Source organism: Acanthaster planci, linkage group LG14 (assembly GCF_054643075.1).
Source record: "Acanthaster planci isolate LZ-2023a linkage group LG14, COTS_SCS, whole genome shotgun sequence".
NCBI classification, from domain to species: Eukaryota; Metazoa; Echinodermata; class Asteroidea; order Valvatida; family Acanthasteridae; genus Acanthaster; species Acanthaster planci.
The window spans coordinates 995,746-1,010,695 of record NC_141790.1 but is presented as its reverse complement, the minus strand read 5'-3'; the positions used below and the strand labels follow the sequence as shown (position 1 = coordinate 1,010,695).

General features: G+C 43.2%; 2 protein-coding genes and 1 long non-coding RNA gene across 4 annotated transcripts; 2 read left to right on the top strand and 1 right to left on the bottom strand.

Moving 5' to 3' along the window:
• Positions 1–3,708: 3,708 nt before the first annotated feature.
• Positions 3,709–7,066, top strand: LOC110990537 (uncharacterized). 2 transcript variants are annotated; one of them, XR_002599866.2, is made up of 3 exons: positions 3,709–3,825; positions 4,187–4,814; positions 5,431–7,066. It is a non-coding gene; the product is annotated as an uncharacterized LOC110990537 (long non-coding RNA). The 2 variants fall into 2 exon arrangements; XR_015427674.1 differs by lacking the exon at positions 3,709–3,825 and adding an exon at positions 4,055–4,069.
• Positions 7,067–8,072: 1,006 nt separating this feature from the next.
• On the bottom strand, positions 8,073–9,935 carry LOC110977869 (heparan sulfate glucosamine 3-O-sulfotransferase 1-like). Its single transcript, XM_022232381.2, has one exon. It carries the CDS (start codon positions 9,828–9,830, stop codon positions 8,640–8,642), a length of 1,191 nt encoding a protein of 396 aa, XP_022088073.2. The 5' UTR covers positions 9,831–9,935; the 3' UTR covers positions 8,073–8,639.
• A 1,389-nt stretch (positions 9,936–11,324) lies between these two features.
• LOC110977881 (uncharacterized) lies at positions 11,325–14,923 on the top strand. The gene has a single exon (XM_022232399.2). It carries the CDS (start codon positions 11,499–11,501, stop codon positions 12,153–12,155), a length of 657 nt encoding a protein of 218 aa, XP_022088091.1. The 5' UTR covers positions 11,325–11,498; the 3' UTR covers positions 12,156–14,923.
• The last annotated feature ends 27 nt before the right edge of the window (positions 14,924–14,950 follow it).

The window sequence follows — 14,950 nt, the reverse complement described above, 5'->3', positions numbered from 1 at the left end:
AACCCCAACCCTAACCCCAACCCTAACCCCAACCCCAACCCTAACCCTAACCCCAACCCCAACCCTAACCCCAACCCTAACCCCAACCCTAACCCCAACCCCAACCCTAACCCCAACCCCAACCCCAACCCCAACCCTGACCCCAACCCCAGCCCCAACCTTAACCCCAACCCCAACCCCAACCCCAACCCCAACCCTAACCCTAACCCTAACCCCTAACCCTAACCCTAACCCTAACCCTAACCCCAACCCCAACCCCAACCCCAACCCCAACCCCAACCCTAACCCCAACCCCAACCCCAACCCTAACCCCAACCCCAACACTAACCCTAACACTAACCCTAATTCTAACCCTAACACTAACTCTAACCCTGACGTTTTCAGGTTAATTTACTCAACATGTTCGGTGTACAAAATATCACAGTTAGAATAATTAAGTCGTCAAAAGAGAGCATGGGATTTTGCTGTGTAGAAATATCAAAAACAAAGGCTTCAAATCTTGTATGGCATCCTTTTAAACTTTTCTAAAAACGCTTTCAGTCTCATCCTGCGTGAAAGATCAATGTCTTTTAATTTTCAAATGCTTTAAACAGAAATGAAACAAGAGCACTTTTAAACGGTGTTTCTGTTTTTATTTTTATTTGTATACTTCAACAAGTGATGATTCCCCCCCCCAAAATGATGCTGTTGCATGAATGCGTACAGCTACTCCACATTGCTTAGAATATATCTGTCGGGCAAAAGTTAATCTGAATCCTTTGGCCGCCGAAGGGGAAATCTGGTCCAACCACTCTTTGATTTTTCAACCCAAGTGTATTGGTCCAAGGTTATCGATCCCAGTCGACGCTCCAAATTGTCATGACAACCGATCGCGTTTTGAGGAGTATCTGATTAAACTGTTACCATGGTGCCATTTTCTCAGCTTCGTTACTTGCCTAAATTGGGAGACACTTGCAATTATTACGAAGAGGCCCAAAGGGTCATCCAACTTCCCTAGCGTAAACATGGACTCATTTTATTTAAACCTTCACACACAAAAGTCAAAATTCATCATGGTCCCCCACTTCCTCCCTATTCGACTGTGCGATTATTTATACAATAATTTTCTACGGGGGCGTCAGGGCGCCGTAATGAACAGAAAGACCTCCCCTCTATCTTGTTTGTACTCTCATCGCTGCCGTTGTCCGTTATAACCTTCAACAGCAAGATCTGTGAAGAAAATCTGACTTGGGACAGTTTAATGACGGCAAGACGACAGACGGCAGGTTAGAATTTAATCAGAGACAGGTCCAAGAGGTAAGAGACCTCCTGTGCAATCATAAATGCTGGTGGGGGGATTTTTATTTCATTGGACGTGGTCTTTCTACGGCCCCGTAGTTGATGCATTCGAATGACTTTTGAACCAGGAAGCTTAAGCTTATTATGTGATTTTCAACAGAGTGTGCAGTTAGGGATGAACGTACATGTACGTACATGCATGCACCTGGACTGAAAGTGCTAAGTTACAAATTTAAAATCTTTTACAATATCTTCTGGCAACAAGTCCCTGTCCACATTAACAATCAGTAAGTCTATTTCCCTACCATTGAAACATTCATATGGTGAAAGCAATCCAATGATTTAAGAGTTACAGAGGAAAAGGAATTCCGTCGACAGATGGAATCCTGTAATTGAGCAATTTCAGTCCACCTGTTCGCAGTCTCTTGACTGTAGTGTAAAGGGTACGCTAAACTTTTTACCCGGACGGCACGTTGAAACTGTACATTTTAGGAAAAGAATTGACTCTGGGCGGGGTGCGCGCGCATTTGATTGAGCAAATTAGGAGGCGGACGGACTATTGCAACTGTCACTGGTAACTCGAAAAAAGGCCCCGTTGAGCACATCTTAAATTAACCTGTAAAGCCACACCACCTAGCATACATTTTTAGACCGGAAAACACTTGGAACTTTGAAATGATTATCCCTTTTCGGCCGAGTCGGATTCTAACTCTGGCCACGCACCAGAGAAGGGGAAAGGAACCTCTTTGCCAACCAATCTCGTCCCATCCCTGATATTCCTGTCCATATTTTGTTGTTGTGTCGTGTAATGCGCTTTTCCCACAGTAACAGCTCGCAAAATGATAATTGGTTTCAGTAAAATACAGTTCACGACCGACCGCTCGAAATCGACTTCCAGGGGGACTATGACGTACTGGGTTAACCGCACTTGCTATTGTTGGCCGAAGTGAACATACATTGTTATTTCGATCCCAGTTTGGATTGACGCGGTCAGGAATAGCATTTGGGTGGTATCAAGCACAGTTGGACTACCAGGTGGGTGTGCCTTTATTCTGAGCCACGTACACCAATTGCTTATGTGCTAACCTCGTCCCCCAGTGTAGAGCAGGGCGACCCCATAACCTCTCCTTACCCCGGAAATGGATCATGCATTTTCTTTAATTACCAAAAAGTTGGATAAGTATAAGAAATAGTCTCTTGCAATGTCATGTTTTCATTCAACTTTCATTTTACCACGCGGTGTCTGGTCTCATCGGGGAGCGTAATTTTTTCCGAAGACGAAAGGTCAATCAATATATGATCCAGTCCATGCTTATAAGCCCTACATGCATTATGTTTTTTTATTATAATCAAAGTGGAAGAGAGAGAACAATTTGTAAAGGGAAAACAGAATGTATCATTCCGTGTCAAACCCTCCCTGGGTCGAATATGACCCAAAACAGATCACTTGACCCGGAAAAGGGTCAGGCCCTATGGTACCCAGAAAGAGCAACTGAAAGAAACTTCCCTATGAAACACTTATGTTGGAATTTTACCTTTGTCCTTTTCACGTAATACCGTTATTTAGGAAAAATCACCTGCAGATGGGTAAAACATTAATATTCTTGTGACAGACCGACTTGAATCAAGTCTAATCTTGGAATATGTTATGAGTTTGGTAGTCATCCGAATAGTCATAATAGTTCCCACCCCGTCATGCTTGTAACCAGTATTTAAAGAGCTCGATGGGATATGAAACGGTCAGTTGTTTGTAACTAGTCATATTGCTTGATTTACACATGTATGAGGCTGGATTAGCTCAATGGTTATATTTCTACAAAACTTTGACGCATTATCCTTGAGCAACGTACTTTGCCGTGGCGTACGTGCGATTCTCCCTCTCTCCGATCGAGTTGTGTTGGCACATTTACTCAGAGGAGAGAGGCGGGTCCGCACAGTGCCCTTGGGAATTTATTAAAAGTTAACGTATAATGCCCTTGGAAATTTATTAAAAGTTAACGTATAATGACCTTGGGAATGTAGTAAATTTTAATTTACAATCACCTAGAAACCTAACTTTATATTCTCAACTCTTGAGGAGTCTCATCTTCATAAACAAATACACTTCTGGTTATTGTCATCCTCATACTTTAGATCTTCCTCCATGTTTATATTATAGTGTAGCCTATGCTGTCTCATAATTGTTGGATTGAATAATTAAATCTAATCTGAAATGCAATCACGGAACATCATGTTGTACTGAATACATATATTATTCTTTGATTAATCTGTGGTCACTTAGCAGTTTCCTGTCCTCAATTTAAAAGTTGAGCGGACCCACTACGGCAAGGTGGCAACACCCCCCACGTAACCGTGACATTCTTATAACGACCTTTCACGTCCGGCGATATCGTACCTGGGTCTCCATGTTCATGTAGACCTACGTTTGTTTTCACTGCCCATGTTTATGTGAAAACCAGATTGTGCAACGTTGCAAAGATTTACCTACTTGCAGTCGATGGGTTCCAGATTCCGTTGAGTTGACATCACGCAGTTGTGTCAGCAAAGGTTAGATAAAAAATGTGAATCTTTCGTAACTGAAGTAGAATATTGCTTTAAGTTTATCACTTATAAATGATAAGGCTATTTAAAATATTTTGATATGTTTTATTTCGGCTTTTACCGACGGACAACCATAAAATTTCAAACTTAAATGTTCATCTGCGTATGAGACTGCCTCCGAGTCGTTGCACTGTTCTTCATGTAGTTTAGATTTTCGGTGATGTTTCAGTTTTAGGCAAGATATTTCTAGGTTAGGTGATTTTTCAGTTTTTGTAAATTGAAATAACGAAGATATAATTAAGAAGAACTGAACGAAAAAAATTGTTACAAATTCTAAAACCTTTGCACGTTATTTTTTCCATCCAAGGGTTCCGGAAACGCGCCATCAGGGGCCATCTTTCAGGCTTCATTCCGGGTCAGTCTGACCGTGCAGTGTTTATAGAGCGTATGCAGGAAACCACATACCCACTGGGAACGACATTTAGGCATAAAGCACTTTGGCCATGACCTTTGCCACTGGGAACCAGATCCACGCATCTGTAAGAGCACTTTGCTCATGACGTACAGTACTTTGTGAGCGAGCACCCATTCACCTCAGCATAATTCTGCTGTATAATCTACAGTAGATATTCAGACAAGGGAAATGGAGTTTGTGGAACTATCTGCGCTGAGAACCGTCCGTTATTCCTATGCTGGGAGTGGCGAGACCCTGAAGCAACTACCTCTGCTCCTGTCACTCGTACGCAGCCACACCCGCCTGGAAGACAAGGACCTTTTTCTTTCCGTCGAGCGAGATGGCAAAATTACGTGCCAGCGCTCGTTTCTGGGAAAGTCAATTGTACAGGAGTTTGAAAGCCGACGTATGCTGATTTTTCAGGAGATCTCCAATCTCGGATTCGAATTGAAAGCGGCTACCGTGAATGAATCGGGCACCGGTGTGAACCAACGAACATGGCTGTTCGCTCGGAGGATTTGACCGTGGCGAGGAACTCGAGGTAAAGTTGACAACGACGGTCAAGTTCTGTCCGGAAAAAAAAAATCCTTCTCAGTGCTTTCCTCGAGGCCTCAAATATTCTGCACCGCGTTTCAAAATATGTGCATCAGTGTATATTAATCTCTCACCTTCAGTTGTGACGGCCCAAATGTCCACACGTAAAAACCCGTCTTTCAATGATGCTGGAAAATCCTGGACTAAATGAACAAAGCAAATGAGATTATCAACAATTCCTTTTGAATTAAGAATAATTGACTGGTAGATTATGAGAATGAAAATGTTGAACACACGCCTTTGCTAATAGTTGTTACAATTAATGTTCGTATCGTACACATAACCTACATTTCACACATAGCAACAAACTTCTTGTAAGACTATTTTGAACTGAGAATAGTTTTAACACTATGGCTACCACTCTCCGGGGGGGGGGTTCACGTTGGCGTAGTCCTCCCTCGCTTTCCTCCCGTGCGGTCCGGGTTCAAATCCCGACCCGGTCCACACGTGGATTTGGTTTTCAGTCCCTACCTCAGACTCCGTGGGTTCCACCCAGAATATTCCTCTGGGGTTTTCTTCCCACCTCTAAACCCTACCTGCTTCTCACTGTCTCCTCTCTACAGGTTTCTTCAGGCTTGCCAGCTACAGCGCTTTGGAGGAATTCTTGGTTTCACTATTAAAAATGATTATTAATACATGTAACAACACCCTCAGCATTTCAAACTTTAAAATTCGTCGGCAACTAGCATGAATTTGGAATTTTGGTCAAAAAGTCACGCTGTTTATGCCTTCCATGAGCGCACAAGGGCTCCAAACTAGAGGTCACAGCGAGGCCATCTGAAGCCTTCACCACAGCTGTAATATCCACACATTACGGTACGTGGTGTAATGCAGCAAGTACACCATGTGGAAGAGCATGAAAGCGGGCGCTGTTAACACTCTTTAGGGTTACTGCTATGGCCTAGGCCTACAGGCATTTGTTGGCGCAATCAGGACATAGTGACTGACGTGACAAAACGTGGATTTGCTTTTGCTTGACAAACTTAGCTCTCTGTAAATGCCAACAAAACATGACCAATTCCCCTAATTTCAGAAAGTTCTGGGTTTTCAAAGTAGTAGAACGGACTTCGCAAAACACATCCAATAATATTATTCACAAAAGGGGACTTTACAAAAATAAGGAAACAAAAATGCAAGCTCGTTTTACATCAGCTTACGGGCACGAAGGAGCCCAAAACTGTGGCCAGCTGGGGCCAATTTCATGGAACTGCTAAGCACAAAATTTGCTTAAGCGTGAAAAAAACCTTGCTGAAAAAACAAAGGTTACCAGCTCATTCTTCTATCTGATTGTCATGCTAACCAAAAGACAGCTAAATATCATTTCAAAATAGTATACATCACATGGAGTTTTGGCTGGTAACCTGATTTATCAAGCAAGGTTTTTTCGAGATTAAGCAAATTCTATATATATATAATCTGGATAGGAGAAAAGTTTCAAAGATGATTTACACACTGTATATATAAACGATAAGAAATTTCCTAAGTTTATAATGTGCGTTCTGGAAGTTGGTTGTAAGAATATGTGATGCTAAAAGGTTTATTTTTAAGAACCTTAATATGTTTATGATAAGAAGTTGCAGAAGCTGAGAAATTTCTAGAGGAGTTGGGGACTCTGTGAGACAGAGAAAGAGACGCACACAGCCAGAGAGATTTTGGGGGACAATTTGACTTTACGTGCATGGGCCGTGTGAAAGGTCGTTGACTCTTTGACCTTTTGCGCCCGGTCTACCCCGGGGTGGCCGCGGCGAGTTGTCTGCGGAGTGACACTGCAAAGAGCGCATCCAAGCCAAGTGAACTGTGAGGCTGAATTACGTACCGGAAGAGACAGTTTGTGGACTGAATCCAGTACCAGATTGTGGGAGCATCAAGTCCCGTATTTGCAACGGTCATCATGCCCTCGCCATGTCGTCTCGAGCTCGGTCACTTCTATTGGACGTGGTCGTCGCCCCTGTCGCAGCTCACGTTTGCACCGTCCAAGACTGAACTGTTTTTCGCCATTGGAGTCCAACATTCTTCGACGTAGTTCCTGCCAAGCTCTCGCCCGTATGATTTGCTTGTTTATAAAAGATCTTTTTTTTTTTTATTCTTGACCTTATCATCATAAACTAATTCGTATCAGCCCCTTTCTGTGTTATCCTTATTCTTGATAAGCTAAATGTTAGCATTATCATTAAATCTTAATTGTTTATTTGTGCTTTACATCAGCGTGATCTTGTTTGATTTTCTTTGTGGCATCGGAGAAAATTTAAGCTTTAGAGTAATATTACTATTCTTAAATAGTTCGAAGTTTTTCTGATCGGAGCAATATGATCGCGACACAATAATTTAACAATGAAACTACAATAATTCAACCTTGAATTAATGATGAACTCTCGTCAATACAGCGTTAGCTCACCAACGTTGGGTAAATATTGATTTGAGGTTACTAATATCGTAACCGATTTTAACCACACTTCCAGTGTTTACTAAATGTCTTACTGCGACGTCAGAACTACGTCACAAAAGTGACTTTGAGATAACATCGCATTATAATATAGTTATCGACATTGAAACAACATGCCAAGCAGATTTCAACCAAAATTCAACGTTGATTATTACGTTGTGTGCCTGCTGGGTAGGTATTATTGCGCGAAGAAACGTCTTAATTGTTTTTAGGAAATATTTTATTGTCATTTCTACAACAGTTCCACCACACATGCTACATTTGATGTGCTCCCGCCAAAAAGGCTGTTCCACTTTCTTTAAAAAAGACTACCATTTTCGCTGATAAATAGCTCCGATATTTTTGGTTCCTTCAGGGCACTTGATTGTAATTTTTTACTATTTGTCATTTCGTTTCTGGGATAGATTACCCCCTGGACTTTTTTCTACACCCTTTCAACCAAAGCCATTATTCCAATCTGCTTAGTATCGTTATCTGGTTTTTATTTTCTTCGACTTTTATTCTCAGATTCCTGAATAAGATCGGAAGATCTTTGAAAAAGTGTTGTAATATAAACCCACACTTCTAGCCAGCCACGAATGCTATCCACTCTCTTTCCGTGTATTATGTCACTTATATGCACGCGATGAAAAAAGGAATTTAATTTACAATTTTCAATTTTGGTTCATAGATGTGGTTGTACACATGTAACCGATGAATGGTTATGAAATGCGGAATATTGCAATCGTATGATTACAAGTGAAATCACGATCTTTTTCTATCTGAAATCATGCCTTCTGTTCTAATGCCAACCTTAAGTTGATCAAAGTATTTGCTCTCACTAATTCAGAAGCCTTCCACGATTTTTAAATTTATATCAGTATGCTTGTGTGTGTGCGATAAATTAATGGAAACGCATACGAAGTCAATTAACAGGACAATTATATTCATGTTTGCGGCCTGATAGTTTCATATCGATTTCAACTTCATAGAAGTCAGCGGATGAACCCAAAACACTGAGATGCAGATCAGCATACAAATTTGAATAAAGCAAAACTAAGGAATACCCCCACTACCAAAAATGAGAAAAAACGTCTTTCTTGGGCGGCTGAGACAAATGTCGATTTAACTATTTAGTTCCATATGTCATTGTTGGCTACATTTTCCTGTGAGTCGTCTAATGACTTCGGAAGAAAAGATATTTAAAGGTGTATTTTGTTTTGAGAAAGTTTATGGAATAAACGTCTTCTTGAAATGAAACAATTCCTCCATGTCGGTTTCGTCTTTGGTGAGATGGTAGCGTAGCTGGAACGCCAGCTTTTTATAACCTACCGATTTGTACTACATTAGTTACAACTCAAAACCAAATTCATTTGTAATGACCGTATTGCCACGTTTGAGGGTGCCTGGCGACAATTTTCCCTGACCTTGTGATGCATCAGACCAGCTGAAAGTTCGATTCAGCAATTTGTTGAGTTTCCGATTGAAGGGCGCATAGTATCGGTGCAAAGTCCGAAGTAGAGTGGCGTTAATGAGTGGATGAAGGCGCCCTTTAGTACCGCCCAGGCAGGCCTGGTTCTTCCGCGCTTCCTTGAAGTTGAAGCAATAAAATCCCTTCTCTTTGTTGTACTTGAAATGGCGGCGGGTGAAGAAGGGTCGGATATCGAGGAACCTCTCCGCCAGCTTGAGCTGCGGCAACGGGTCCCTGGCAAAGGCGTCGCCGTCCAGAATCAAGAATCTCTGGCGGGGAAATTGAGAAAACCACCTCGGGAGGAAGTCGGCGTAGCAACCTTTCGCCAGGATGAGATTGTAAGTCTTAAGACTCCCGTTGGAGTAAGACACAGCTTCTTCAAAAGAGGGCGCGATTTCAGATCGACACCCTTCCTTTATTTGAGGCATGGGCTTATACATATTTGGGCGCGGCCCCATCTTGTTCTCCATGTCCATCAAGTGAAGATACTCAGACACCGCGCGGTTCACCGGATCCCGTAAGATAAGGATTAGCTTAACTTTGGGTAAGGCAATTTTGATTAGTCCGGGAGCGACTATTTCAGGGAAATATCCCGGGGACCCCTCCATGGTCAGCTGGCCCGGGGTCGAGCAGGCCATCATGTCTCGGTAGGCCTCCAGGTCCGGGTGCTGATTAGAGAAAGTGAAGAAATTCACCATTTCATCAATGCGCATAGCGATGTCGGGATGATGGCGCAGAAAGCTCTTGAGTGCGTAGGTGCCGCACTTCATCACGCCAATCACGATGGCTCCCGGCAGTCGCTTCTCGCAGCCGCTTCCCTCGTTCGCCCTCGTTGGAGGCATCGGTTTGGGGAGACTTGACTCGCTCGGTGGTTGAAACGCCCTGTGCGATTTTCCAAGAACGGGTCGCTCACGGAGTCGCGCATTGTCAGGCTGACGGACACCACTCACCTCCGATTCGATGACGACACTTGCCGAGTTAGACCACAGAAGATACGCAGTACAAACTGCCAGTGAAAAAGTCAAAAATACAACTGTTGTCTTTCCATAACTACTGCTTCCAAGAGCCATTTTTGTCTTTGAAAATGGCAGAGAAGCAGTGCAGGTGGCTTTCAGCGAAGACCTTAATTAACCTGTTGAGTTTACACAATCTATTAACGAGGATAGTATCCGGGAACCAGACTGTCAGACACGCATGCCTACGATGTGACGTCCCTCCTGACTCTTGTTGGTTTCCACACCCACGAGACAGACTTTGTACTGGCGCTATTGTGAAGGTACTCAGGCTTGGCATAGACTTCAAAAGCCTGGACAACAAGATATCAAAGGCTGGTGCGGTTAAAATAAATAATCGCGGGGTGTGAGGTCGGATTCTATAGTGTGTTCGGTGGTATAAAGTGAAGCCCTGCTCGGTATGTCAAAAATAAGAAATTTGACCAGGAAAACAGATTGATGTATTATTATCTATAACACTGGTGGGGGGAGGGCGCTGGGCATGGAATAGGAAGGAGAAAACAAAGAAGAGAACTTGGGGTCAATAGGAAAAGGGAAGGTGAACCCGGAATGACACACTAGGAGACTAGAGAAAAGGTATAAAGTGTAGCAGTCAAACGAAAAACTGCAATCGTGTACCAGATTCGTCCATCCAAATCGTCAATACTTCAACTGTGAAATGGATGGAACCCCACATCTTAATTTTCCCGATCGCGCATGATCCATTTAATCGTAATCCATTAGAAGACGATTTCCATTATGCGTGTCAGCACTTGGGCCAAGCGTTGCGTAGGCCTAACCTTTAATGTCACCTCCGGGGCGATTTTAACGGCCAAATGCGACGCACGCAAATGTTATATTAATGAGTCGATCTTTGTGTCCGTGAAAGTGAAACGCATGAACGTATTATTTACGCAACGCACCCCCAATAGGCGCCTTTAGAGTGAACGAGGTCAATTTCTATGAAATTTTTGCACCAAATTGTTTCTTTTAATTAATAAATTTTCATTTTATTAAAATTTGTTTTGTTCTTTCAGTTTTCATTTTTAAGGGGGGTGATGGGTAAAAGCACAACTTGTTCTCCCACTTACGATGCCGAGAAATCAGCAGAGGATTAGGTGAGCCTTACGTCATATCTCCAGACAAAACAACCAGGAGCATTTTAGAGCCAGGCGCTGCACTCCACATCTTTCTACGATGGGCGTTTCTATCAGAAGCCAAGATTTTTCCAATATGCTTCCCAGCTCGGCTGTGAATTCGTTGCGTTGTCATTTTAGCGGGCGAATGAAGTATGACTTTGCAAAAAACAAAAAACAAAAAAAAACCACACACAAAAAGACAAAAAACACCTGAAGTCTGAAAATGAGCTAAATATTAAAGCCATCTCTTGACAGGAGTTTGAAGGAGGGGAGGAATGATAAAACCCGGCCCCATCGCCCCCAGATAAAATCGTTCTAGTTTTTATTTCAATTTTTTTTTTTTTTTTTTTGTCGTGGATGAGGCATTCCGATCAGTTCCCTAGAGGGCGCTTTTAACTTTTGATCACCCGTGAAGAGCCGGTACACAGACGTCGTAGATACGTGCTAACAACTGAATGATTGTAGGTACAGGTTGACGCGTACGTGTATTAAGCTTCCATGTGTGACTTCGTGGTAGCATTGCTCAGCTTGCGAGCTGAACGCAGTACATGTAGATTGATTATTGAGGGCTGGCGTTATTCAGATTTTCATTCGTCGGTGTCATACTATGGACGAGGTTATCAACCTGAATGTGGGAGGAAGCCTGTACACCACATCACTGTCGACTCTTACCCGCTACCCAGACTCCATGCTCGGCTCCATGTTCAGCGGTCGCATCCAGTCGGCCCGCGACGCGCAGGGCAACTACGTGATCGATGGCGACGGTCCGCTCTTTCGCTACGTCCTCAACTTCCTCAGGCGCTCCACCCTGACCCTGCCGGACGACTTCCGGGAGCTGGATCTGCTGGCGGCCGAGGCCGACTTCTACCAGATACGGGAGCTCATCCAGGCCGTTGCCCGGCTTCGGGAGGACCAAGAGCGACAGGGAGAGGAGGCGCGGAGGCAGGCAGAGCGCATCCCGGAGATGGAGTTCGTGGAGGTGGAGTTCGAGTGCGCTTCGGGCCAGTGGATCGTCTTCGGCAGCGCCGATGTCCTCAAGAGGATTCCCGTGGTGGTTGGGTCCTTCAAGGACGGCCACACCTTCAAAAGCCGGCTGACGCGGTCGGAGGAGTACGGGCTGAACCTTCCTCGGGGCCAACCCGTGAACCGGGTGCGGCTGTTCCGAGAGACGTCGCTGCTCGGCTTCAGGCTGGCGTGTACGTCTTCCAGCGGCGGGGACGAGCGATCCACGGACCGATGGGTCTTCGCTCGTGAGGTCAAATGATGACTTCTTTTCAGATAGACTACTTCGTAATCATTACTTCCATGGCATATCAGCTGACACAAAGTTCCATCCAGGGACATCATTTTTTGGGGGGGGTATTTATCGTACCTCGTAGCTGAGTCGCCAAGCAATATTTCTTCCATTAATATTTCCATATTATATTAAATTTTCAATAATGATGACCTCACCCATAGCTTTGCCCTAATTCTCTATCACTTTTTAGGAATGGCTTTAGTAGTCATCATATATAGTTTTATATATAGGGTAAAGAAGGTCACCAATAAAGGTCCCATAGAAAAGACCTCGCTTTGTATATTGTACTCCACGTGATCACGCTTACATGGAGCGAAAAAAAAATCATTAACTGAGTCCGCACTCTTCAAAGCGAATTTTCGTGGACACCGTCATCATCATGTGGACCCGCGCAGTTCACGTGACGGCTTTGCTGTACCCGTCGTAAGATTTCATACAGGACCTCCTCTGTTCACAGGTGTCTGTTCACGGAAACCGGATGGCAGTGAAGAAGCAGCCTTTTTTACGTCCTGAGACGAACTCATCTCTATATCATGAGCCATAATTTGAGTCTTCTGGATGGGTCAGAGAGTAGATGATAATCGGCAGTTTAACCACCTAGTGTTTAAATCTGCCACACTGTAAAACCTTTGGTGTTAGAATTAACACTTTTTGGTGTTATTAGATGACCACACCGTAGGGTGTTCCTTTAACACTGATGATGTTACTTTGCACACCTATAAATGTTACATTCCACTGGAGGGTGTTAAAAGTAACACCAAATAATACCAAAAGTTTAACACCAGTGAAAAGTGTTGATGTAGTCCTCCGATATAACACCAGGTTGTTGGATTTAACACCCGAGTTTTTGCAGTGGGCGTATACATAGCCACGCTTCTTGTAAAGCCAGTGTAGAGAGATTCCATATTACGTTGGTAAACACGGGTTGGTTTGGCATGAATGCATGACTGGAATCTGTTTCTAATTACACTGGACGGAACATTTAAAAGGCATTAAGCCCCGACCTTCTTTTTCATTATTATGCGTATAGGCGTACTGTCGTAAAAATGATACAGATATGACGACCGGATTTTATGCATGAAGCTATAGGTATGGAAAAAAATTATCATTTAACTGTCAAAAATTGCTGGAGGCCCTCGACATATGACTAGGCTGCAAACCTGCGCAGTTGCAGATCAATGCACACGACGCGCACTTTATAACCAGCTCGCCATACTGATTAACTGGAGGCTGCTCATCATTAATTTCTTGTGGGGCAAAACACTCACAGCTGGAGGGAGACAGAATTTAATCACTATAGTGTTCCCACGGCCGGCCTATCCTGTATACATACAGCCGTGCACGAGTCATCCGTGCAAACATGTGCCGTATAACGCCGTTTTGCACACGCCCAATGCAGCCCTGCCTCGGGATACCAGTATCGAGATGATTATCATAATTGGACGACGAGGTTGACTCTTCGCCAGCGTTGCTGCATTACTGCCGGCATAAAAATCGTGGTGCATGGGGCCCACGTCAGTCAACATTGGCGGCGACGGTCCGCATCATTTCTGACACACGCGTGGAACATTCCATTTTTTTGCTGATGACCCCAAATGCCGTGACTGTTCAATTATGCCCCTCGATGCAAAATTGGTTTATTCGGTGATTTTACGGCTTCATTCAGGTTTTCGAAGAGGAGCTCAAATGCAGATATATCGTTGGTGTTTACAACGAGACAGAGGGTGGTAGTTTGGACCAGATATGATTGAGCAAAAACGAACAATGATGCTGCAGGTGCCTACATGTTTATTAATTTTAAAAAATCCTATCAATATCATGCATAATTTGCCTGAAAATGATTGCAGTCCGTTATTTTAATAGTCCCGCTACTGGGGAGGATTTAGTTCACAATTATTGGGAAAGTGGTGAAAACACCGGATAAATTTTGTTCCCTGTGAACTGCACGATGTTGATGTAGCTGTGTAGAAGTTTCTTCGAGGTTCAACGCGCAACGATAGAAATTCTTGTTTGAAAACGAACATGTCCAGAAGGGGTTAAGTCACAAGTCACTCTATAATAATTACTTGCCTCATCCCGTCGACTTTTTTTTTCTCCAGTATGACATCTTTGCAGTGTATTTATTGTCTGCACAGACCTTTCAATCATTTTCCCACTAAGAATGACTCGCAATCATTTTGAACCGACTTTATGAATATTGATCTTAAGTAAACCCAGGAAGATGCTATTTAGGGTGCATATTTTTTATGCTCAAACTTTGAACTCCAAATTTGGCATTGGAAAATATTTCTGAAAAAAGGGTTGCTCACTGGCTTACTGCCATATACTTCGACAACAATAAATTGCCCAAAGAAATGAAATCTACGATAGCTCCCTAGGAACATTCAAATCAGAAATACGGAAACCCGTGACCAGGTCCGCTGATCTATGGAGTTGTTAACTTGGTTGCCAATGTTCATTGGAGCCGGATCGGGAATTTCCCCGTGTTCTCCTTTCCCATAGGTTTTTTTGCAGATTTTTACCCATTCCGTGATCAGTATTCAATTAATGCCTTGATTGTTTAAATGTTCACATGTGTATGATATTTCATTGGTCTGTATTTGTAAATATTAATGTTTGTCGTATGTATCAATTTTACTTTTCGTCGTGAGTTTTTAACAATTTCATTAATTTGCAATGGTTGCAGGGCCCCAATGGAAACCAGTTTGTAACCGTTTGGGCATACCCTGGGTAAAGAAATGGACTTTATAAATCTTACTTGT

What these genes read in the sequence shown, in the direction of transcription:
- LOC110977869 (XM_022232381.2), bottom strand. Translation starts at nt 9,830, where the DNA reads ATGGCTCTTGGAAGCAGTAGTTATGGAAAGACAACAGTTGTATTTTTG.
- LOC110977881 (XM_022232399.2), top strand. Translation starts at nt 11,499, where the DNA reads ATGGACGAGGTTATCAACCTGAATGTGGGAGGAAGCCTGTACACCACA.